Source organism: Heterocephalus glaber, unplaced genomic scaffold (assembly GCF_053883595.1).
Source record: "Heterocephalus glaber isolate CG9 unplaced genomic scaffold, H.glaber_assembly_v1.0 deba00000621, whole genome shotgun sequence".
NCBI classification, from domain to species: Eukaryota; Metazoa; Chordata; class Mammalia; order Rodentia; family Bathyergidae; genus Heterocephalus; species Heterocephalus glaber.
This window is the reverse complement of record NW_028258153.1, coordinates 8,166,543-8,192,942: the sequence shown is the minus strand read 5'-3', so window position 1 is coordinate 8,192,942 and position 26,400 is coordinate 8,166,543. Positions and strand designations below refer to the sequence as shown.

Genomic DNA, 26,400 nt, shown 5'->3' with positions numbered 1-26,400 from the left:
GATGCTGTAAAGGAAACACCACTTGGGAAACCACAGGGAGGAATAGGTTGATTCTTCCTGGGAGGGTTGTGGACCTTCAGTGGTGAGCAGGGTTGTCTGCCGACAGGAAGAGAAGGCAGGGTAGGGTACAGGGAAATGAGGGCATTCTCACCCAAGGAAACCCTATGGAAAACGTCATGGTTAAGTGCAAGTGCTGGCCAGGAAGAACATGTGCTTTGGTGTAGAGAATATGGGAGCCTCTGGGATGGGTGTGGCAGGGGATGAGCTAGCCAAATGTGGTCAGGATTAAGCTATAAAGGATCTCTTGGCTCATGTGAATGTTGACTGTGCTCTTACAGCATTGCTCAGTAGAACTTCCTGTGATGATGAAAGAGCTCTATGTCTGCAATGGCCAGAAAAGTGGCCTTTAGCCATGTGTGGCTCTGGAGCACTTGCAATGTGCTGTGTGCCACTGAAGAGCTGACTTGGCACTTATTGGTATTTGAATTGAGTAGGTGTATGTGATTGACAGCTTCTTTACGGGACAGCACAGCTCCAGGGAACGAGGAGCTGCTTAGATAGAGCTCATCTGTGTCCTGTTTTATTTTACTCGGCTGTGTTTTGTCCTGTTACGGCTCCTGCCCTTGTGCAGATGAATCACAGCTCTTCACTCAGAATTGAGCAATGTCTATGCTCAAGGCTTGGTGAAATGGGAAATTGAAAGATCACAAGGCAGATAGATTAAGTCCTTAAAGGAGATTGCAGGGATGGGACTGAGGCTTTGTAGTGTACTCCTCCCATGCCGAGCTGTGCATTAGGTTTCCCAGATGAAATACACAGTACCAAGTCCAGTTTGAATTTCAGGTAGGCAATGAATAACTTATTTAGCATAACTATTCCCCAAATTTATGAAACATATTTATACTCACTTACAATTTTTTACTTATCAAATTTATCAAATTCAAATTTAACTGAGCACATGATATATTTTGCTCAATTTGGAAAATCCTAATTGTACACATTCTTGGCCCACCTTTTACACTATTATTATAGCAATCAACTTGAAGGCCCTGACTAGTTTTGTTTAAGCTGTATCTTATATCTTAGTCCTTCTCCTAGAGTGTCTCTGGCATTACTGTGTGTAAATGCTGGGCACTGTCATGATTACAAACTGGAGGGAGTTAACCCCCATGGGCAAACCTTTGACCAGTGGTGAATGGGAGCTCCAATGGGATGGATGTGGTTTATTTCCCAAGGGTCTATGTGTTGGAGGCTTGGTCTTCACAGTGGCAGTGTTGGAAGGTGGTGGGACCTTTAAAAGGTGAGACCTACCAGGAAGTCCTTAGGTCACCAGGGGAAAGGATTAAGCTAGTTTTCGTGGGACCCTGAGTTCATTCTTGTTGGAGATAACCCTTGAACTGCTCCCTGGCTTCCTGTTCTACAATGTGCTTTCTGGCTCCTGAACATGCTCCCATAATTATGATTCCATTCCACCATGATGCCTTCACCAGAACTGAGCAACACCACTGCTATGCCCTTGAAACTTCAGGGAAGTGAACTAAATAAACCTCTTTTCTTTATACAATTAGTTTAACTTACGTATTTCCTTATAAGCCTTCTAAGAAAATGGCCTAAAACAGAAAACCATCCCTCTATATCAGTCAGTGCTCACTAGAGAAACAGATTTAATGTAAGATATATAAACATATAAGGATTTACAAAGTAGGCTTACAATGGCCACCTAAAGAATCAGGTGTGAAAGAGTGCACAAAAGGCGATCTGTGCGCTGGAGATCTGACAGATCCAAAGTTCGAAGGCCTGGAGCTCACTGCAGTGTCCTGTGCCAATCTGAATCAGGAGGCTGAAGGGTCTTCAGTGAAAGTTATGAAGAGTCTGTGCTTGAAGCTAGGAGACTATGACCAAGGTGAAGGCTGGAGCTCCTGTGGAGACACAGAAGCGAGCCTTCCTTCTTCATTTTTCTTGTATTCCATTCAGGCTATAAGCCTATTGGTTGGTGCCACTCACACCCAGGGTGGGTCTTCTGTTTTCAGTAAATCCCTTCAGCAACACCTAGAACTATGCTGATGCAATTAGTTGAGCATTCGTTACTCAACTTGACACAATCAATCAACTGTCACCCCTCCAAGACATTGGTGAGGCTCATTCTATGTTGCTCTTCAGGAGATCCTAGCAAGCCTGAACATCAGTTTCCAAGAGTGGTGACCAGTTCATGGTGTACCCTTGTGTTAAACCTCCTCCTTTCTCTCCTCCCTACTTCCCTGTTTCTCTCATTTCTGTACTCCTGCTTCCTGGGGGAACTTCAAGATCTAAGCCATCTGTGCTGGCTCAGGTTTTATTCTGTGGAGGAAAGCTGAGGTTAGGAGAGGCTTGGAAACTCCACTGGGACTTCTTCTAGAAGAAACTAGATCTCAGAGCTGTGTAGAATTTTTAGCAAACGTGAACTGGAAGAACACTGTGAAATCCAATAACACACACACACACACACACACACACACACACACACACAGATCTGGAAATAGGCCAGAGACCCAAGAATATTGATGGACTTTACCAGCCCAGAGATAATTTGGAATTTCTGCTCTTCATGAAATGAGCTAATCTATATAAAAGCACAGTGCTTAATGCACAGCAGGTGCATGGTAAATGTCAAAATAATATAACATGGGGAGAGGAGTGGATAAAGGTCAGCTGTGATATTGTACAAAATAGTCCCATATGTCTTGGTAGAAAGTCTCTGCCTCTGGAGCCACAGCTCTCCACCTGCTGCTGCTCTTCTGGGCTACAATTTGCACATATGAATCAAGGAACCTCTAGAGGGTTAAATGCACCCCAAGAAGGGCAGCCATTAGGGAAAAAGAACAGAGAGAAAAAATCTTCATGAAGATCCTTGTTGTTCCATTTTTGCACCTGAGCCAGAGAATTTGGACAAAGACAGAAATGCCTCCTGGGAATTGTTTAGAGCCTCATTGAATCTATCCAACTCAAATAACTTAGCTTGAGTCCACAGATTTTTGTGCTAGGAAACTTCCTAAGTTTGAAGAATTCACAACAACTAACATGGTCTGGTTAATGTACCAGGGAGCTCACAGTTTTGTGGATTATTAAGGTAGGTTTCCTGAGAAGGGAAGCATGGGCCCAATTTATTGGATCAAACTAGTGAGATAGGTATTTCATACATAATGTTTAAGAAAGTACACTACATTAAGGCAGACAATTAATAAATGACTTTGGTGAAAGAGGAAGAACCCTGTATGTTAAGTGCATTCTCTGTGATGACGAGAGGGCAGGCACCACAAGAATTCTTGCTGATGGACAGAACAACCAAAAAGCAAGAGGTAGGGCATTTTGGAAACTCACAAAGGGTTGAAAGAACAAGGGAGAAATACGAAATTTTCCAGATGGTGGGAGGTGGAAGATCCTGAGATGATGCCTATTTTCCTTTAAGCAGAGGACATATGCTATCATTTTTTCTCTCCATAGGAACCAGAAGAGAAGCTGAAGAGACCAGAATCTGTTTTATTCAGAATGTATTTGTTTACTAGAGATTTTAGTTCAAGGAATTGTCTGGTAACCATAGCTCAGGTTGGTGAGGAAGGAAGCCCACGAGCACATAAGAAGCCACAGTATTTGTCTCAGGGCTAGAGTGGAATTATCATGAAAAAAACAGACAAGAACAACTGGCTTTGGCTTGAAATAGGAAGATTTGGAGGTTATAAAAACCCCCAAGTCTGGGTCCCTGTATCAAATGTATTTAGTCAAAACATAAGCATTGTCCCCTATTCTAGGTCACAAATGGTTGAATACTGCTAATTTCATGTAATTTAGCCTACATCCAGCAAAACATTTATAGGGGAGCTAGAACTGAATGGAGGGAGAGAGAAGAAGAGGAAAAGAGAGAAGGAGAGAAGAAGAGGGAGGGAGGGAGAGAGAGAGAGAATGAGAGAGAGGTGCTGCTGCTGGGAAGCTAGACTTAAGTGTGACAGAAATAGTTTTCCTGTTGATAAAAAACTGGAAGAGGACAGCTACCTTGGCCAAGTTTCCAAGAGGTGAATAACAAGGTTAGAATTCTAAGAGAAGTCTGTATGCAAGGAAACAAAAAGCAGAGGGCTGGGAACCCAGGACTTGCTCTTGGGCTCCAGAGTGGAAAGACTGGGTGCAGCGCTGGTCTCTGGGAGTAAGGCATTGAGCTCTGAGTCTGATAGTGCATTAAGTCGTAAGAATTTAATGACTTGAGAACAAGAAAGAGTGAAATAAAGAAGTGAATATTAGTAGAAGAAATTGAACCCAACCTTTAGGCTTGTGGATTGTTCTTTATTTTTCAGCCCCTTCCTTCATTTGTCATCCACTAAACCTTGAAATCCAAAGTGGTGGATGGTAGGGTCAGTCTGGGAGGTGGGTGTATTGAGACATGTGTTAGACCTAGGGGAGGGTGACTAGCTCCTGGAGTCGACATTAGGATTCTTTACTCCATCTCCAGCTATTCCTTTAGGAGGACAAATGCAGCTATAATGATGATAAGCCTTTGCATTTTCATAGTACTTTGCAATTTACAAAGCAGCCCACAGATATTATCATTTTTATTTTAATTCTTAAACAAGCTGTGAAGAAGGAATTGTGTTGTTATTTTCCAGATTGCCAAATGCCTCCTAGAGCAAATTCCCCAAGGATGATAACTGGCAGAATCAGGATCATATTCATAGGTTTGTATAACTTGGTATTTCAAATAGAATATTGATTTTGTTTAACCTTATGGGGCTGATGGAGGCTATCACACAACCCAAAAAACCCAGAGACAAAAGTGTTTGTTCAGGTACTAATGGGGCCATACAGGAAACAGGGCTGAGTGAAACTACCTACTGGTAGAGGGCAACAGGCAATGGTAGGGCCTGTGACTCAGGAAAGTGAGCCAATATGCTGCTAAAAGGAGTCATCCTTACTCATCTCCAGGTGATTACTGCCAGGAAGAAATGCCAGCCTCATCTTTTGTGGAGAGAAGTTGGAAATTCAATTAAACAAATACTGAGTGCCTATTATGCATCAAACAAGGGGGATAAAGCTGTGAGTAAAATGGTGAAAAATCTCCACATTTTTATGTGAATGTGTCCAACTTTTAAGTGTTAGAAACTAATAGAAAAGTTTGAAAACATTGTTCAAGCCAAACAAAACACATCTGTGGGCTACATTTGGCCTGTGGGCTGCCAGTTTGTGACTTTAGTTCAAAGCCTTTGATGAACCAAGGGTTCTCTTAAAAGGGGAGTGTGTGGAATGTTCTGCTAGGGCCAGGGGAAAAACTATTAGTACTTTTATTTATATTTGGTTTCTAAAAATCTCATCCTTGAAAACTGCCCATTTTCACAAATGCTGTATTATACAATATATATAATTGATCCATGGATGGCACATGGATATCATTATATTTAAGTAGACATTATTTATATATAGGGGATATGTGGTCAAAATACTTTTTTTGATAGGGGTGTGAATCCAAAAAGAGCAAGACAACTGGGCTAGTGTTTTAGAAGTATCTATTTATGTATGCCCTGCCTGAAAGAGGGGAAAAGCTCAGAGCATCTATTGCAATACAGGCCCAATCCACCCCATCCTCTGTTCCTTCCACTGGAGGATTGTTCTATTTTTCATTTTTTTGGTATGGGGGATCGAACTTGGGACCTTGCGGTTGTGAGGCAGGAGGCGGAACCACTGAGGTAAATCCCCAGTCCTGGAGGATTGTTCTTAAAGTGAGAACTGCAGACCCTCTAAGTGATAGAAGTGCCTGGGTGTGGGCCAGTTAGGGTGGACCAACATCTCAAACACCACAAGCAAGGCTGTGGGGTTGTTGTGATCTGATTGCTTTTATTTCTTAATGATTCTGAGTGAGAATGTAGCTATGCTGGAGAAGCAAAGCCTGAGAAGTAACTTAATATAGACCCTGAAGTGTCAGGAAGGTTATCAGAGGAAGACAGGTGATTGGCTGTTCTTTAGCTCCCTTGCAGGCAGTGTATGAAAGGTTAAGTCAGAAGAGTCAGAGCAGACATTTCTGATTGTTTTATCTGAGTTCTGTTCTAAAGATTGTCTTGGACACTGTGCCTCCTATCTGTCAGCAGAGTGGAGACCAGGTCTCCATATTGATTTTTATGATGGTTGTAGTAGTTTACATTCCCACCAACAATGTTGGAGGGTTCTTTTTCACAACAGTCCTGCAAGCATTTACTATTTTTAAATTTCTTGATGATTGCCATTCTTTCTGGAGTAAGATAGAATCTTAGCATTGTTTTAGTTTGCATTTCTCTAATGGCCAGAGATGTTGAGCATTTTTTCCTATATCTGTTGACCATTTGTACTTCTGTGAAGTGTCTGTTCATTTTCCTTGCCCATTTCTTGACTGGGTCTTTAATTCTAGGTAGTGTAATTTCATTGAGTTCTTTATATATTCTAGATATTGGTTCTCTGTCTGTGATTCTTTTGATGTGCAGAAGCTTTTTAGTCTGATTTAACCCCATTTGTTGATTCTTGCTTTTATTTCTTGTGCAATTGGAGTTTTGTTTAGAAAATCCTTTCCTACACCTATGGCTTCAAATGTTTTATCTATTTGATCTTCCAGTAGATTTAATGTTTATATCTTTGATCCATTTTCATTTTTATTTAGTACATGTGAGAAGACATGGGTCCGGTTTCAATGTACTGCAAACAGTTATCCAGTTCTCCCAGCAACACTTGTTGAATAGACCTATCTTTCCTCCAATGTATGCTTTTGGGTCTGTTGTCAAAGATAAAATAGTTGAATGTGTCTGGGGTTGTTTCTGTATCCTCTATTCTGTTCCACTGATTCACGTATCCACTTTTGTTTCAGTACCATGCCATTTTTATCACTATTGCTTTGCAGTATAGCTTGAGGTCAGGTATTGTAATGCCTCCTGGTTTGGTCTTATTGCCCAATATTGCTTTTGCTATTCTGAGTCTCTTCAGGTTCCATATGAATTTTAGGATTGTTTTGTCTAGCTCTGTATAGTATGATGTTGATATTTTGAGTGGGACTGCATTGAATCTGCATAACAGTTTTGGGGGTACTGTTATTTTGACTATATTGGTTCTGCCTATCTAGGAACAGGGGACATCTTTCCATTTTTTGATGTCCCCTTCAATCTCCTTTTTCAGAGTAGGGTAGTTTTCTTTGTAGAGATCTTTCATTTCCTTGGTTTGGTTAATTCCTAGGTATTTCATTTTTCTTGAAGCTTCTGGAAATGGTATTGCTTTCATAATTTCCTTCGCATCCCATTCATTGTTGATGTACACAAATACCACTGATTTTTGTGTGTTGATCTTGTATTCAGCTATGTTGCTGAATTTGGTTATTAATTCTAAGAGTTTTTGTGGAGTTCTTTGGGTCTTCTATGTAGAATATCATGTCATCCAGTCTCTTATAGACTCTGGAAGAGAGCTATGTAGATATTATTATTATTATTATTATTATTATTATTATTATTATTATTTGCTTAACTTCTTTTATTGGCACATTATAGGTATATAATATGTTTACATTTATCATTGGGTACTTGTACCTGTACATGATATATCTTGGTTCTTATTTTTTCCCCATTACCTGTGCACCCTTCCCCCTCTCCACCCTTCCCTATTTACAAAGACTTTGTTTCCATTTTTTCCTTTTCTCATAATTTTTCCTTTCCCCTTCCCCTCCCACTAGACATTATTGTTTTAAGAGTCAGGTATAGCAAATATCATGTACATTTTGAAAAAAAGAGAGAAGATTGGTTAAAATAGAGAATGAGTTTAAACTGAAGGAAAAGAACATCAGGTCAAATTTAAAAAAAACGAAAAAAGGAAAGAAAATTTCTATAGTCAGAAAAGAAAAAAACTCTCAAGAAATCAATGTAAAAGAATTTTGAGAATAGTGAAAAAAGAATTCAAGCTTGGGGTGTATCTCATAAAGTCTGTACTTAAGATCTGGATTCTCGTCCTAGCTCTATAAGCAAATTGCTGTCTGATCTTGAGTGAGTGAGTTACTTCATTTCTCCAGGCTTCAGTTTTCCCTCTAAAACAAAATACATTTTGAACTAAATTTTTCTAAAGTCTCCTTTTTTTTTTTTCGGTACTGGGGATTGAATTCATGTCCTTCCACTTGCAAGGTAAGAGGCAGAACCACTGAGCTAAATCCCCAGCCCCTAAAGTCTCCTTCTTAATGGAGAATATATTTGATTGTGGGTTCAATCCTTTCTGGAAGTAGGGATCCAAAAAGTTTTAAACATTTATACCGATAACTACCATGTTGACTGTTAAGATCAAAACACATCCAGTTTGTAGCCAGTTTAACATTTCCACGTGGATGCCCAGTATGTATCTCATGTAAAGTGCTACATCCAAAGCATTCAGTCCCTAAAATGTTCCTTCTGACCTTCGCAACTTGGGAACAAAGCAGTTACTTTGGAAGTCTCTTTGTTCCTCGAATTCACACACAGCCTGTGTCCCATCAGCCAGCAGGTCGTATTGTCCCGCTGTCTTAGTTACTTCTCACATCACCAAGATAAACCATCTGACACCCATAACTTAAGGCAGGAAAGGTTTATTTGGTTCACAGTTGGAGGGTTTCAGTCCATAATTGGCTGGCTCCAAGGTAGGGTGGCCCTCCAGACAGGCATCACAGAGGAGAAACAGTTCATGGTGGGCAGAAGATAGCAAACCAATAAGGGACAACCACAGCTCTTTCTATCTTTTATATCTTATCCAGGCTACTTAAGGTGAGTAGCAGTCACATCCTTAACCCTACTGCCCTTGAGCATTGCACCATAAATTAATCCCAGTGTCACATACTTTAGATCCAGCCACCTCTGAAAAAGCCCCACCTATGACTGCATGAGAGTGTCGGGGGACATCTTGACACAAACCATAACACCTACCTTCAAAATTCTTTGTAGATCTTACCTCCCTCCCTTGCCCACACCTCAGTGCAAGTCATCATCCCTTGTCACCTCTACTGGGCAGCTGTCTCCTGAGTGCTCTCTCTCAGCCTACTCTTGCTTTCTTTACCTTCTAGTTTTCACATAGTAGTCAGAGTGAACTCTTTGTTCTTTCCTTCACTCAAAACAACCAATCACATTCAAAATAAAATCAAAGTCTGCTGAGGGTTCTGCTCTGTAACCACTGACCTCATCTTCTGCCTCTCCTGACCACTCCCACCATGTGGTGGGCCAGTTCACCTGCTTGTCCTCATGCTGGTCTCATTTCTATTTTAGGGCCATGATGCTCACTGTCCTTCTGCCTGGAAATCTCTCCTTCCAGATATTCTGGTTTCTCCCTTTGTTCTGGTCAGGTCTTAGTTCACACGCCCCTTTTTTGAAGAGGCTTGACTTTCCCCCCACTCCTAATCTATTGCTCTTTTGTCTTTTTTTTTTTTTTTTAATATCAATCACTCAGGCTTCTTTATTTTTATTTTTATTTATTTTTGGTACCAAGGATCGAACTTGGGTCCTTGCGCTTGCGCAGCAGGCGGCGATCAGGCTTCTTTATTGACAAGACTGAAGCAACCTCAAAATCTACTTCCAAAACTGACTGTTTCCAGTGTCAGTTTATGTTATCCAGATCAATGGCATGGGGTGAACCCCAAATTTCTATACATCTAACATTCTAAGTCATTTTCCAGACTTGGAGCAATGAAACTAGATTTTATAATCTATTGATCTTTCACTCTAGTTCTGATTTATTTCTCTTTAAAATACTTCTTACTGCCTGATATTATTTTATGACTTGTAGACTTGTGCATTCTTTGGTCTTTCTCCTCTAAAAAATGTGAGCTCCATAGTGCAGGGGCCTTATGTACTATTATGGTCTATATATAGATGTCCCCCCCAAATCTCATAGGCTTTGAGGAGGTGACTGGATCATGAGGGCATGATACTCCTCAGTGGATTAGTTCACTGATGAGTTTACAGCCAGGCGTGATGTTGGGAGGTGAAGCCCGGTGGGAAGAGGTGTGGTATAGCCTGGAAGGGCATATATTCCTCCTCTTTGATCCTTCTCTGCTTCCTGACTGCCATATGAACTGTTTCCCTTCTGCCAATGCCACCCTGCCTTGGAACTGGCCAACAATGGACTAAAACCTCTACACACTATGAGCCAAAATAAACCTCTCCTCCTTTAACTTGTGGGTGTACGGTATTTTTTCCCAGCAATGAGAAAGTAGCTAAGACAGGTACTGTTCTTTGCAGTGCATTGTAAGTATTTAATAACAGAAGAATGAAGGAAGGAAGGAAGGAAGAGAAAGTGACCACAGGATATCTGTGGAAGCTACTATCACTTGTGGCTGACATCCTTCAGTAAAGGGAAGAAAGCTGAGGACTTGAGTTTGGCGATGCTGGGCCACTGTGTTTAGGGTGATGGCATTTGGGCAGAGCAAGTTCTCTGATCTACCTCATGGCCCAAGTTAGTTCCTGGCACCTTGGGGTTCTGTGCTCCCTTTTCCTCTTTTTATGAGGCACTTGGCTGATTGGGGGTATATCTGGCTTCGTCTCTAAACCACTTGTTCTTGCTGTTTAGAAATGACTAAGCAAATTCTTCATCTCCTAGTGGCCAGCTGCCAGCCTGCAAAAGTTGATGCTGCCAGCTCAGACTGGTTTAGAGGAAATGTCCTCTTTCTGCAAGAGCCCCCCTTCTTTGCTCTGTATTCAGAGAAAGCACAAAGAAGATCCCACCACTACTGCCTGCTGTGAAGTGCCTTACACCCTCCACTTGGTATAGGGCTGTAGGCTGACCTTTGAGACAGAGACATAGAGAGACAGAAAGAGAAAGAGAGAGAGAGAGAGAGAGAGAGAGAGAGAGAGAGAGAGAGAGAGAGAGAGAGAGAGAGATGAGGAGAGAGAGAGAAAGAAACTGGAAAGTGGTACCATCCCCTTAATTCATTCCAGGAAGACTCCTGCCAAGTTCAATGGAAAATTAAGAGGTTTAATGTGGGAAATTGGTTTAGAACAGAATTAAATTCAGAACTACTGGGTATAAATAAAGCTAGAAAAGACTTTGTAGAATCATTTACATGATGACATTTATTGCAAATCTTCAAGAGACTGATATATCATTCTGGCATTCCTAAATTTAATTAACCAGAGAATACTTTTTTTTCTTCCGTGAATATCATGGGGGTCTAGAGTTCCATGAACACTCTTGAAATTGTTGAGCTAGACTAATATATTTACTAACCCATAAAGATGTCTTGAGCATTTCCCTATCCATTCTTTTACCCCATCTGGAATCTATCCATCCATCCATCCATCCATCTATCCACACTTTGCATATCTAAAGTTTCAGGCACCATATAAGATATTTTTACCACAAGCTCATTTTATACATAAAGAAGAGGCTCAGCAAGGCCACAGTGCTGGGCAGTGAAAGCGCTATAATTTAATCCCAATTTCCTGATCTAGATTATCTGATTATTTTCCTACTGTTCTTTAGGGTTTCTTCCTCTAGTTGATTATTCACATTCTAGGCATGTGTCAAATTCCAACTCAAACCTCGTTTCCTTCAGAAAGTTAATGTTTCCCTTCCTTTCTACCTGCTCTGCACTGGAAGATCCTTTCCTAAACTCCCTTCTCCAGATTGCTAGTTAAGGAGCAGTGTGTGTGTGTGTGTATGTGTGTGTGTGTGCATGTGTGTGTTGGATCTCAAGTGACACTTAATGCAATCAGCTGGCATACATTCTTGTCTTTAGTTGGCATATCAGCATCATGAAGGCAGCATCATTAGACTAATTTTATAGATGGGAAAATTGATACAAAGTGTAGTTCAGTAACTTGCCCAACATCACAATGCAAGTCAATGCTGTAGCCGAGATTTGAACCTCTAAGTGTTCTGGTTTCACAACCCACATTCTCTCCATTATTCTAAGCTGTCTTTACCTTTGACCTTGATCCATAGCCAAGAGAACTGAGGCCTCAGGGGAGGGGGAATGGGCACCCCAAACTCTATAGTTTATGAGTAGCATTGGTAAGATGCTATGAAGGCTCATGTCCATGGACCTCTTCTTCCCAGCATGCTGCCTCTCCAGGTTCAATGTCCATCTCAACTATTACCTGTATGCCATGGAAATTGCATCTCCAGAGACAGAGGAGCCTGGTAGCTTGCTTCCTGGGGAAGAGCCAAGGAAGGTCAGCCTACTGGCCTGCAGACCCAGCACCTAAAATAAACCAGGCAGCAACACCAATGGAAACCCGGGAGGCAGCCCAAAAGAAATGACACAGCCTTCCAATAGCCCAGGGCCAGATGCAGCTCCAAACTCCCAGATTCCCTTGGGGCAATGCCTAGCAAAGCACACATGCACTTACAGGCTGCCATTTGTCTTTAAAGAAAATATTCTCTTGTGATTCTGGTTCTAGAATTCTGGGCTGGCAGAAACTGAGGGATCTGTGACCCAGGAGACCCTTGAAGTAGGGTGGGAAATGGAGCAAGGGAAGTCTTGAGACTGTTGGTCCTCCAATTTGAATGCTCATCAGAAAAGGATCAAAATACAGAAAAGCTTCAAGAATATGATTCAGGTTTCACCCCAGACCCACAAATCCATAACCCCTGGGGAGAGGGCCTGGGAATTGATATTTGGACATGTTTTCTAAGTGAGTTTATTCCAGCTCAAGTTGGTGAACCACCATCCCAAATACACTTTCTTATGGCTGTCTCCATTTGCTGGCCCACTTGGTTCCTACCTCCCTTTGTTATCCTTTCCTTAGGACACAGCTTTTTTCACTTGTAACATTTAAATCAAAATTGTTCATGTCCACCGCATTATGGGCTGGTGTGATTAAAAATGCTGAATAAGATTCCCACTATTTTTGTTAAGTGGTGATTTAAAGTTTTCCCATTACACTGAAGTTTTAGGAGGGTTCTATTCTATGAGAGGAGTCAGTTTTCCCTGGAGGAGTCAGTTCTGAAGAATGTGGCTGCTTAAGAAGTCTGTCTCCAAGGCAGTCTGTCAAAGTTCCAGGTTGCCAGGGTAACCAGCAGCTGCCAGGAGACAGGCTATTGTATTTAGATTTCTTGTAATTCCCTTGCCAGCAGCTGGAAATACCTGTTGAAAGATGAGAGTTTCTTTTCTTATTTAAGATGAGTTTGAAAAGTTCCTTTCCTCTAGCTCCAAAAGGAATGGGGGGTGGGGTGGTTGATATTAGCTGAAAGGGGGATTATTCCTTTCTGTTCAGGCCCAAGGGGAAGTGAAAGGACTCAGATGGAACCAGGGATCTTCCTAGATGATCAGAAGCCTAGAAAGGAAAATCAAAGGAAGGCAATTCCTTCAGAAAGCTGAGGATTCTTTAAAGGTGCCATTGGAGACCTTGGACGGGGATTGACATCAAGCTGATCAGAACTCTGGAGTCTTCAGCTTCTAGATGTGCATTTTTACCTGTGGAGGATTTGTTTCCAGCTTAGGAACTGTGGGCACAAGAGGACTGGATTCTGTTCTGCACTTTCTAGCTGCAAGGAAAAGAAAAGAAGAGAGGACTGGCTTTAGTTGAATGCCTCCCCCAAGGGAGGAGTCTTTAGGCCTCATGTAGGAAGAGAAACAAAAATCACTAAGAGAGAATTTGTATTTGCAAGGAGCTTGTTGTCTAGAGACAAGCACAGAATCAGGGAGAGATAGTAAGAAATAGTCACTTTATTTGCCTACTGGATGGGTGTGATTGATGAGTGTTGTCTGTGTTTGTAGGGAGAGAGGGATGGATGTGAGATGCGGGCTAGTCCGGGCAAGGAGCCCAGTTAGGATAGGGTCAGGTGATGGGACGTTATAGGAACTCAGGAAAGTTTCCCTTCCAGTATCCCAACGTTCCAGGCCTTAGCAATGTCATAAAGTAGAGCAATTTTTTCTTTGGGGTTCCCTTTATGAACCCTTTAAACATTTCTTATCTATTTTCCCTTTGTCTTTGAGTAGATTTTTTTCTTTGAAGAAAAAAACTATCAGACAAATAAATTATGCTAAAGGCAATTTAAACCACTTTAGAAAGGTTTCAGTTCAAATGGAGGAGGAGGAGAGACAGAGAGACAGAGATAGAGTCAGAGAGAATGCTTAGCTCAAAACAATGAATGTTGGGTTGGAGAGGTGGACAACTTTTACCTGATTGGGATAAGGGTCAGAAAACTTTTTCAGCTTTGTGGTTCATTCTGTTGGAGGTACTTAGCTCTGGGTCGCACTATGAATAGGGCTGGCTATTGTCATGAGAGAGCTATGCCATTAACAGACTGAACACATTTGTGGCCTTCTATGCTAAGTTTATTGTCTAAAAGAATGTTCACAAGCTACATCAATTTTGTCAGCCTTATTAGGGCAAGTACTTAAGGTTCACTCAGTAGCAAAATAAACCAGATAATCACAGTTTCTAAATTTCAAGTCTTAATTACTAATATCTATAATATTCAAGTCACACATCATACTTTTCCTAATAATATATAGATTATAAATGGCAAAGAAAGGGTGAACAGTGGCTTTAGGATTTGAAGAGGAAGAATTGAAAGTCAAGGCATTCTACAGAGATGTGGGAAGTCACCACAGGTATCCAGATAAGATCATAGACCAGGCACAAGTTCTTCAGGGCATGGAGCTTTTTGAGAATAGAGCTAGTTCATAGCCTGGGTCTGGGGAGCAATTTGAGTGGGTTGTGTCAAGCAGGGAGATAGAACTAAGCTGAAGCTGGGGAACAGAGAGATGGATTTCATGGCCTTTGACCTCATGGGGTGTTTACCAGGTGTTCTGATGAGATGACAGGTCAGCGTGGTCCCACTGTACCCTAGTATTGGGCATCCCTTCTTTTACATGATCCAGATGAGGGGCTTTCATAGTTTGTTAGTCCAGTACATCTGATAAACTCATAGACCTGATTTTGTCTGAAATAACTTAGATATGTCATATGTCCATGTGTCCTTGATTTAATTTGATAAGTTTACAAATGCAGAATTTTTATTAGCAAGATTAATTTATCAGTTTATGTATTATGATTATACGGAGTAGCTGGAAATTGTTTTTTTCAATACATATGGTAAGTCCAACATCTGGTGGTTATCTCTTTACATGATGAGTTACCAGGTCATTTTGCCTCAGCATTTGCACTCAGAATGGAGCAAACCACTGTTGTGAAAATGGAGTCACTGAGGACAAAGCACAGCCTGAAAGCTGCTGTTCTATACATAGTAAGGAATAGCTTGCTCCACATAGTTACGTTCCCCAAATCCTTTATTTGTGGATATGAATGTGCAATTCATGCATTATTTATCATGAAATAGTATTTTTCTTTACATTTTCCCAATCATTAGAAAATGTAAGAAGGATTCTTAGCTCACATCCTGTATGTACAAAAGCAGGATTTGGACTGTGGGCCACAGTGCGGTAACATGGACCTCCCCATCACTTTTCCATCATAACCCACGGTGAGGTGAGCTGTCCTGGGGGAGGCCACTTTGCTTGGAGACTATGCAATTTATCCCTTCTTCAGTCAGATGCTTAGTGAGGACCTACTGTGTGCTGGGGCTGCTCCAATACTGGGGGTCCAGAAGTGAATGAGGTGAGTACCTGCCTCCAGGGGTAGCATATTTCCTTGGCCTTGGTGGGAAGATTTAGGAACTGGAGGCAAGGATTTGGGTTTTGGTCTCAGTCCTTGCATCCCTGGACTTGGATCTCTTTTATCCAGTCTTGAGGGCTCAACTGATTTTCTGTGCTGAGCTGTGGAGCCTGAGCACAGGTCCCCTAGTTAATCAGTCACAGGGGAACAGCAGGGCATGAGCTAATGCCCTAAGATAGCTCTAGTGTTCTAAATTCCCAACTAAAAGTCCAGCCAAAAAATAAAAATGAATAAAATAGCACAGAACCCAAGACCTTAGGGCCCAGTGTACTCTGGCACAGCATTCTAGTGGGATTCTGGGATGGCTGTCAAGGGTCATGGTGGCCTGTGGACTTTCCCATGACCTATTCCAAGGCAACCAGTGTCTTGCAGATGTTCCCCCAGGACTGGGTCATGGTGGAGACCCCTTGAAACAGTAGCTACCACTGCTGCCAGGGCCAGAGGTCAGTGCTCATGTGGCCTCTGCCAGTGGCCCCTGTCCAGCTCCTACCCATTACCTTCTTTGAGCCCAGCAGGTTCCCTCCATGATGCAGGGAAACAGCTATGGCCACATTGAGACAGAGCTATATGATGAGTAGGAAATGGGTCCCAGGATTTTCAGTGCATTTTCTGCTGTCTGTTGCAGGGTAGGGTGGTGAATTGAACTTGGAGAAAAGAGGACAGAAACAAGGGAGCCATGGAGACTTCAATCTTTCTGCTGGAAGGTAAGGGTCAAGAAGAAAGAACATTTCAGAGGAGAGAGAAAACCACCCCTAAACTTAGTGGGTTGAAACAAAAACACGTTATTTCTCACAGCTCTGTAGATTGAGCTTTGCTGGATGTTGGTTTTCACTGAGAACTCTTGTGCAGCTGTGGTCTGATAGCAGTGGGGGCTGGAGTCATCTGAAGGCTTGACTTGGATGAATATTAGAATTGTCCCTTGACTCACATTCTGGCAGCTGGGTTAGTGAGCTGGAATGATGGAGGTCAGATATCAATGCTCTCCCTCCATGTGGCTGCTCCATGTGGCAAGATTGAATGGAGGGCTCAGGGTATTTAGATTTCTAATACCAGAGCTGGCTTTCTCCAGGTGAGTAGGAAGGAGGAAACTGCCCATCTTCTTCAATACTAGACCCAGACTGGTCTAGTATCACTTGTGCAGTACCTGTTGATCCAAAGAGTCACAAACCAGCTCAGATTCTAGGATATGGAATGTTAGACTCTACCTCTCCAAAGAGGTATGAATGGTGGTTATAGAGAGGGAAGTGATGGGAAGTTGCCATCTTGGAGACCAGCTGAGGCTTTGAGGAGGAAAATGCTGAGTGTGTTAGAGGACCAAGAAAACAGCCAGCTTGGCTGGGGAATGGTGAGGGTTGCACAACATGAGGCAGGAGTGGGAGGCAGACTGGGATTGCTTTTAGGAAGATCACAGAAGGCTTAGGTATTTTTCTTCCCAAGGGCTGATGCTCACAAGTAGTCTCCATTCTTTCTCTTTGGAATCCAATCTACTTGCTGCCAGGAAATCATCCTAAAGCCAGTCTTGTGTTTGCAAAACCTTCAGTGAGCTCCTCTCCTTTACTGAACTAGGCACAGATATTTCCCAGCCCAGCTTCTAGGCTTTCCACCAAGTTGTGGACTTAGACATTTTTTTTCTCACACTTTTGGCCATCCTGTTAAATTGGACCCCTGCTGCCCCAAGAGGCGACTTATTGGTCACTTTGCCCAGAGTACCCTCCCATGACCCTAACACCATCTGTCAAAATCCTGTGCTTCCATTAAAACTAACCCTTAATGTGCCTTCCTCAAACTGACCCTTTACTCCTAAGAAACCCAGTTTATCCTGATTCAAAGCACAACTGATGCTTTGGAAAGGCAGTTACTGATGATCTCTTTTTCTTACCCTCACTTTCATAGGTCCCTTTCCCATTGCCTCTAGGTCCTTTGGGGACAAAAAACATGATGGCCTTGCTGCTTCTGCTCCACAGCTCTGTGTCTTGCACACAGCACACAGCAGTTATTTAGTTGATGCCTGTTGAATTAAACAGTGGTTTCACTGGACCACCAGCCTCCAATTGTCTCTTTCCTTTCCCATGGCAAATTGCAGCATTCAGCTCCCAGCAACTCCTAGTCTGTGGCCCCGAGGCTCCGGGCAGGCCTTTCCAGCCAGGCCTTGGGGCCACTGTTCCCAGGCCTGGACAGATCCAAGCTGGGTCACAGGGAAATGCAGAGCTTCTGATTCTGCAAGCTCCCCTAGCTCCTGTCTTCCAGCTGCTTTGCACTTGTTTTCCTTGGCAGGAGAAGGTCCTCAGCCACTACTTCATCTTCCATTTATAGGCATATATGCATCTTTGTTATTCTCCTTTCAAAATGACAGTATTCTCAGCTCAGAAAAGGAGGAAAGCAAGAGTTGGAGGCAGCAAAAAGCAGAGAAGGCATTTCACAGAATATTTTCCTGAAATATTTTGTCCAAGCTGGAGAATAGAGGCCATCTTCCTGTTCCTAGTGCTCTCTCATCTATGGCTCAGTTGTGCCACTGTTTCCTCAGAATTTCCAGAATGGTATTAGGAGAAAGAAAGGCCAGGGCTTGGAAAGGAGATGTGGCCAAGACTCCTTGGTGTCCAGACCAGAAGAGGGGTATGAGTGCCTGGCTTGAGTTCACATCTACATGGTCCTTGGGTTTTTCATCAGACACCACCATACTTTAAGCCAAAAGTTAAGCTCTCTGGGCTCCAATTTGCCCATTAGTTAAGCTATACCTGCATGCAGTATGGAGGGTTGGTATTGCTGCTCATTTAGATAGTGCTCTTCCCCTATGCCAGCCCATGTTTTAAGCAGTTTATAAATGTTATCTTCACAATAACCCTATGAAGTAGAACTGCTGTTACCCCCATTTTCCAGATGAGGGAACTGAGGCAGAGAAAAGTAAAGTGAGTCACTTTTGCTCGGTCATACTGATTGATCATCAGAGGCACAGCTGGGATCCGGGTCCAGGAGGGCTGGCTTCTGAATTTGCCACTAGCTATGCTGCTTTAATTGCTCATCAAATTAAGATGTTAAAATAACCTCACAAGGTCATTTAGTCCTTCTTACGTGCCTGAGTGTGCTGGAAAGGACAGTATTTCTAAGACTCATGTGGGCAAGAGTCTGGACAAGTCTGAACCAGTTCTCAGCACAGGTAATTCAATTTGTTTCAAATTCTGACTTTCCCACAGACTTCTGTTTCTCAGTGTAGCTTTGTGTGTCTGTTTGAAAGCATAGATTAGCAAAGGGATTTATAGAAGTATCTAAGAGCAACCTGCTTTTTTTGGCTCCTGTTCATGACCTAGGACTTCACTAAGTAGCCAATTAATTCATTTTCTTCTCTCTTTCATTCATTCACCAAAATGTGACCCTATGTCTTGTGTGTGCAAGGCAGTTTAGGGGCACAAGGAGAATGGGTTGATAAAAAGAAAACCAAATGAAGCAGACATTGTCTTTGCTTTCAGGATGTGAGTTTGTGTGCACGTGTGTATGCTTTCAATTCCACACGAGAACCTAAGTGTATCTGTTTCTGTATTTTTGGGAACATATTTTAGTGCTCTCTGGAGTACTGGATGTGGTGTATTTCCCTGACTTCATGGAGTCTAGATGCCCATGTAAACACTTATTTTTGGTACCGGGGATCGAACCTGGGACCTTGTATTTTTGAGGCAGGTGGCGGAATCACTGAGCTAAATCCCTGGTCCTGTAAACACTTTTTTATGAGACGTTCACTGGAACTCGGATGTTCTTCAGGCCAATGGGTTTCTGAGCTGTCTACACTGGGAGAGATGGCAGTGGTGGATTCCTGCCCCAGGGAGCATGGTATCTAATTCAGCTAAGTGAGAATCTAGACTCTCTTATCTTCCCAGGGCTGCTGTGCAAATGATCACAGACTTGCTCTTTTTAAGACAAGACTGATTTATTGTCTCATAGCTCTGGAGGCTAATACTCAGTAGTCTGAAACCCAGATGTCAGCAGGGCTGTTTCCTTCCAGAGGCTCTGAGGGATGCTTTCCTAGCTTCTAGTGGCTTCCAGCAATCCTTGGTTTGTACATACATCACTCCAATTGCTGTTTCATAGTCATGTGACCTTTTCTCTATGTCTCTGTGTTTAAAATCTCTCCCTGCCTTTGTCTTATAAGTATACCAGTCATTGAATTTTAAGTGTCACCTTACATCCAGGAAGATCTCATCTTGAGATCCTTAATTTTATCTGCGAGACTTTATTTCCAAATAAGTCCACATTCACAGGTTCTGGGCTTTAAGAGACGGACAGTATCTGACCTACTACCCAGACTCAGAATCCTTTTCAATCCAATGCTCCTGACAGCTGCTACCAATTTCGCAGGATTGTCATAAAAAATGAATCTATTTACATTCCTCTGGTAGTAGCTATTTATTTCTGCGTCCATGGCTGTGCACATACACATAAGGATAAAGAAGCATTATTTTTTGCCTAGGAAGGTTTTTGCAGTGGAATGCAAATATGTATATTGTATCAGTCAGATTTCCAGAATCCAATTCAAATGGTTCGTTCAAATAAAAACAACAACAAGAACAACAAATCCAAACAAACAAAAATCCCCAAAGTGACAGCAAAATTAATGAAGAAGTAGTTACAGAGATACACAGGTTTAAAGAAACAAATAAGAAACTCTGAGACTTAGAGACTAGCAACAGTGGCAAGCCATTAACAGATTTAGGGTTTAAGGAAGAGAGGAAGGATTGTTGTTACTAGCATCCCACCAAAAAGTGAAATTGTAGAGGAGACCATCTCTGGTTTGCAAGAGACAGACACTACCCAAAATGTGGCCCAAAGTAGTGGAGAGTAAGAAAGATACCTTAGTTCCAATCTCCTGCTGGTGATTTCTGTTGGCCAAACCCAGAACCAGTTGACCAGGGTGCTGGATACACATTCCATAGAGGTGCATCCTAGGAGTCTGCTGGACCAAGAAATGCAGAGTTGGACCTGTGGTGAAGACAAAGTAGCATAGTTTTGCACATAGATGAAGACTTATGGTCTTCATCTGTTTTACACAGAATCATGGAATCTTAGAAATGAACTTGTACTTAGAGATTATCTACTCTAACTTTTCTTTTCCAGACCAGGAATTGTGTTCCAAAGAGTGTAAGTGCCTGTATGGACACACTGGCCTGGATAGGGCATGATTTTTTCTTGTTATCCAGAAGTCCAGGGTGGGAGTGGTTCCTAAGCACTTTAGCACCCTGAAGTTCTGAACTTGAATAATTTTGTGCCCTTAGTAGATGATTATTTATCTTTCAAGTATGTATTTTCCCTTGATCCTTCCAAAAGGCTTCAATGTATTTAAAAATTCAACTAGTTCAGGGGAAGCTGCTTTTGCTGTTGGCTCAGTGCAAGGGGTTAAGTTAAGTAGCATGTCTAACCCACAGTGATGATTACCTCTGGGCGGCCAAGTCTAAGTTAACTTCACAACTTGCTGTTAGTGCTGGAGCAATGATGCTCCTGCAGTCCTAGACATGATTGAGGAAGTTTCTGATCTTGTAGTCATCTTAAGAACAGTAGAGAATGAGTGTTAAGATGAAGTCAAAGTTAAAACAGAGATAAAATGTTCTGCACACGACCACTGAAGCCAGTGTACCTTTCATCTTAATCAAGAGAGCCAATAAACTCTCTTTTAAGTTTAAGCTTTTTGAGACAGACTTTCTTTTGTGTGTAGTGGAAAGAGGTGGCAGGCAGGTCATTGCCTCCTTGGCACAGACTCCTCTGAAGCTGAATGAATCACTCAGCATTTCAGATGCTTTCACCAATGCAGATGAAGTAAAAGAGAATTAAAATACATCAGAAAAAGTCTATTTCTGTGCCTCATTTTCCTCTTCTAGAGAACAGAAGTGCCACTATTATGGCTGTTGGGACCTATTGGTTATTATATTGGGGAGCATGGGCAAGAGTCCCCAAAACAGAGCCAAAAAGGAATACAGGGAAAGATTCCATATTCAAGATTCACTGGCAGTTTTCATTTGCCATGCTTATTATCTTTAAGGAAGCAGCCTTGCTTTCTCCTTCCTATTTCTTTTTGGAGACTGAAAGCCACCTAAGGAAGGGTTGCAGGTGTTGAAAGGAAGGCTGTGAGGGGAAGTTTGCAGTGTGATGATGGGAGGAAATGCCAGAGGCATTTTAGAAGAGGTAGAAATCTCTCAGGGACTTCTTACTAGTCTATGGAAGATAAAGTGAGTCTGAGAGTCATGATCTTGTTCGGCATTACTCGGACAATCCCATAGCAGTACAGAGGTTAGCACTTCAGAGTCCCAACTCCCCAACCTTCCTTCACCCTCCAGATGACCTCCCTACCTCCTAAATCTAGTGAATTGCTTCCCTTGGAGGCAAACCAGATGTTTTGGAGAAAGCACTGTGTCAGCATTCTGGGTGGATGAGCCTGGTCTCCTGAGATGACATTTGCTGGACTCATGGTGTTGAGCTGACTCTGGGCCCAGGTGTTTTCTAAAGCCAAGTGACAGGCATGTAGAGCTTCATGGGGCGAGCTGCAGAGAAACACGAAAGCACACGTGACATAGTCGCCCCAAGTTGAAGAGGGGACTGGGCCAAGTGAAATGCCTAAAGGCAGTAGCCATTAACAGTGTGCAGCAGCTCCATCAGCTCCTCGAATTCCAGTAAAAGCCTGGGCTGGGCTGCAGGGGCTGAGCCTCCTCATGCCAGGAAGACCTCTTCTCTTTCACTGCAGTGTTGAAAAGAGCAGAGGTGACAGGGGTCCTGAGGAATGGATAGGAGCCTGGAAGGAAGTGCATGTGACAGGGGTTTCTAATCGTGATGATGAAAGAGATCAGAAAAGATCTGGGAGATTGTGTCAAGAAACCCATGAAGTTTGAAAGCTGTAAAGGATTCTTAGAGACAGCTTTTCCACATTCCTTATTTCATGGGAGGAGAGGCTAGTTAACTCTCAGGGAAAAGGACTTGCTCTATTTATTTTTAGATTGAATGTATTAGTTAAGTATTACAATGTAAGAAATTACCCTCAAAACCAGAGGCTTACAACCATAGACACATGTTGTTCCCTAGTTTCTCTGGGTCAGGAAAATGAGTTTAGCTGGGTCCCCTGCTCTGAGTCCCCCAGGCTGCTGCTGCAATGAGGTGTTATGAAGGGCAGCTTCTTCTCTGAGGGCTTGATTGGGGGAAATCTTCTTCTAAGGCCACTCACCAAGCTCACTTGTCAGAATTCTGTTCCTCCCAGACTGCTGGGCCAAGATCTTCTGTTCCCAATTGGCCATTGGCCAGAGCCCTCCCTATGTCCCTTGCCATGTATCAGTCTCCATATGGCAGCTCGTAGCACAGCTGGCCTCCGTCAGTGTGAATAAGTAAGAGAGCAGGAGAGGTGGGCAAGATTGAAGTCAAAGTCTTTTCCTAACCTAATCTTGGAAATGACATATCATCACTTTCACTGTGTCCCCATTCGCTGAAGCAAGCCAGTGTGTGTAGCCCGCACTCCAATCAGAGGCAGAAATCCTTAAGAGCCATCTCAGAAGCTGCCAATCACACCAAGGACTTTCTTATATTATTTGCCTCCTTCCTAAACGATATAGCAGAAAGGACTGGGTGCAGACACCTAAGAGGTGGGGTGCTCATTACATAGCTATTCTCTCTGCTTCTTATTTGGAGAAAACACTTTTCTCACAGAGAGAAAAACAAGAATTAGTGGCAGAAAGGACACTTTAAAACCCAGAAAGAAGCAATCGTAGTGCTCAGTAGTATATATTTGTTTTCCCGTACAATAAAGCTTCCTTTATTGTTGGGCAGTTGCTTGGGATTTGATTTAGAAACTGAATATCTTTTTTTGTTTTTGTATTAAATTCTTTTATTGGTACATTGTAGGTATACAACACAATTACATTTCTCATTGGGAATTGTACCTTTACATAATGCATCTTGGTTCTTATTTTTTCCCCATTCCTAGTCCTCCCTTCCCTATTTACAAAGACTTTATTTCCATTTTTTCCATTTCTCATCATTTTTCCTTTCCCTTCTTTCTTTTCCCCTGCCCCTAACACTACCCCTACCCCTTTGGACCTTTTCTTCCTATTTTACATTATCGATTATTCATTCTAATCATTGGTACATTTTAGGTATACAATATAATGACATTCATCATTGGAAATTTGCACCTTTACATAGTCTCTCTTGGTTCTTATTTTTCACCCTTGCCCAGCCCTCCCTTCAACCTCTCCAGTCCTCCCTATTTACAAAGATTTTGTTCCTATTTTTCCATTTTCTCATATTAATCCCATTCCCTTCTATCCTTTCCCCTAGCTCTCCCACTTCCTTCCCCTTTGCCCCTTTTCTTCCTATTTCACATTACCTATTATACATTTAGTCCTTATTTACACTTTCAGTTTCTCACACCAGAGAAACTATTTGGTATTTACACATGTGTGTCCTATTTATTTCACTTAAGAGTATGGCCTCAATGTGCATCCACTTAGCTATAAATGTCTCTAATTTCTCATTTTTTATGGCTGAGTAGTACTCCATTTTATAAAAAAACCACATTTTCTTTATCCAGTCTCCAGATGATGGGCATTTGGGCTGTTTCCAAGTTTTAGCTATTACAAACTGTGCTGCTATGAACATGGGCACACATATATCACTGTGGTATGATTCTTTTAATCCTTTGGGGAAGATCCCCAGCAGTGGAATAGTGGGGTCAAATGGGACTTCCAGTCCTAGTTCTTTGAGGTATCTCCATACTGATTTCCACAGTGGTTGTACCAGTATACACTCCCACCAGCAGTGGAGCAGGGTTCCTCTTTCCCCACAGTCCCTCCAGCATTTGTTATTGGTTGATTTCATGATAGCAGCCTTTCTTTCTGGAGTGAAGTGGAATCTCAGCATTGTTTTCATTTGCATCTCTCGAATGACCAGTGATGTTGAACATTTTTTCATGTATTTATTTGCTATTTCTACTTCTTTGTCTGAGAAATGTCTGTTCATTTCAGATGCCCATTTTCAGATTGGGCCTTTAAATTTGGGAGGTCTGATCTTTTTAAGTTCTTTCTAGATTCGAGATAGTAGACCTTTGTCTGAGGAGGAGCAGGTGAAGATTATTTCCCACATTGTGGGTTGTCTCTTCACACTGCTGGTGGTTGCTCTTGCTGTGCAGAAGCTTTTGAATAAGAAGAGATCCCATTTGTTGATTGTTTGTGCCAGTTCACGGGCAACTGAGGTTTTGTTCATAAAATCTTTTCCTACACCAATGTCTTCAAGGGTTCTACCTAACCTCTGTTCCAACTGGTTCAGAGTTTCTATTTTAATATTTAGATCTTTAATCCATTTTGATTTTAGTTTAGTGCATGGTGAGAGATACAGGTCTAATTTTAATCTTTGGCAAGTTGAAGCCCAATTTTTCCAGCACCATTTATTAAAGAGGCTATCTTTCCGCCAGTGAGGGTGTTTGGCTCCTTTGTCAAAGATGAGATGGCTGAGTGTGTCTGGCATTGTTTCTGCATCTTCTAATCTGTTCCTCTGGTCCTCAGGTCTGTTTCTTTGCCAGTACCATGCTGTTTTTATCACAGTAGCTTTGTGGTAGAGTTGCAGGTTGGGGATTGTGTTACCCGCTGCCATGTCTCTGTTACCTAGAATTGTTTTTGCTATTCGGGGTCTCTTCTTGTTCCAAATTAATTTTTGGATTTTTTTTCTCGAGGTCTATGAAGTATGCTGCTGGGATCTCAATTGGAATTGCATTAAATCTATATAGCAGTTTTGGAAGTATGGCCATTTTCACTATATTAATCCTTCCTACCCAGGAGCAGGGGATGTCTGTCCATTTTCTGATATCATCTTCAATCTCTCTTTTCAGAGTGCCATAGTTTTCAGAGAAGAGGTCTTTGATTTCTTTCGTTAGGATGATTCCTAGGTTTTTTCAGGTTTTTTGGATGCTATTGTGAAAGGAATTGTTTGCCCTATTTCTCTCCCAGTGAGTCTGACATTGGCGTAGAGGAAAGCTATTGATTTTTGTGTGTTGACCTTGTAACCAGCTACTTGACTGAGTTTGGTTATTAAGTCTAGAAGACTTTGGTGGAGTTCTTGGGGTCTTCTATATAGAGTATCATGTCATCTGGAAATAATGACAATTTGACTTCTTCATTTCCTATCTTTATTCCTTTTATTTCTTTCTCTTGTCTAATTGCCATGGCTAATGTTTCCAGAACTATATTGAACAAGAGCGGTGACAGTGGACATCTTTGTCTTGTTCCTGATTTTAGTGTGAGAGATTTCAGTTTTTGACCATTTAGTATGATATTGGCTGTTGGTTTTTCATAGATGGCTTCTATCAGTTTGAGGTAGAGACCATCTATTGCAATTTTTTGTAGGGTTTTTATCATAAATGCATGTTGGATTTTGTCAAATGCTTTTTCTGCATCTATGGAGATAATCATATGGTTTTTGTCCTTGGCTCTATTGATACAGTGTATTACATTGATTGATTTGCCTATGTTGAACCATCCCTGCATCCCTGGGATGAATCCCACTTGATCAGGGTGTATGATCTTCTTGATGATCTTCTGGATTCTGTTTGCCAGTATCTTATTAAGGATTTTTGCATCTATGTTCATTAGTGAGATTGGCCTATAGTTCTGTTTTTTGGTTGGGTCTTTCTCTGCTTTGGGGATCAAGATGATGCTTGCTTCCAGGAATGAATTTGGGAGTATTGCTTCCCTTTCAATTTCATTGAAGAGTTTAAACAGTAGTGGCAGCAGTTCCTCTCTAAATGTCTTGTAGAATTCAGCAGTGAAACCATCAGGGCCTG

At 42.0% G+C, this 26,400-nt stretch overlaps 1 protein-coding gene across 50 annotated transcripts in view; it reads left to right on the top strand.

Annotated features, from left to right (window-relative positions):
• The window catches only part of LOC101715682 (uncharacterized), a 348,006-nt gene that overhangs the window by 113,938 nt on the left and 207,668 nt on the right, over positions 1-26,400 (top strand). For 35 of the 50 annotated variants that reach the window (XR_015449162.1, XR_015449159.1, XR_015449157.1 and 32 more), the window contains 3 exons: positions 4,632-4,700; positions 4,948-5,058; positions 16,228-16,306. Coding sequence is in view for 5 of the 50 variants with exons in the window: in XM_087206130.1 (XP_087062256.1) it covers positions 16,279-16,306 (28 nt within the window). In the remaining 45 variants the exon portion in view is untranslated. Of the gene's footprint in view, positions 1-4,631; positions 4,701-4,947; positions 5,059-15,476; positions 15,546-16,227; positions 16,307-26,400 lie in introns of all 50 variants that reach the window. The other 15 variants (XR_015449165.1, XR_015449164.1, XR_015449163.1 and 12 more) reach the window with 3 other exon arrangements.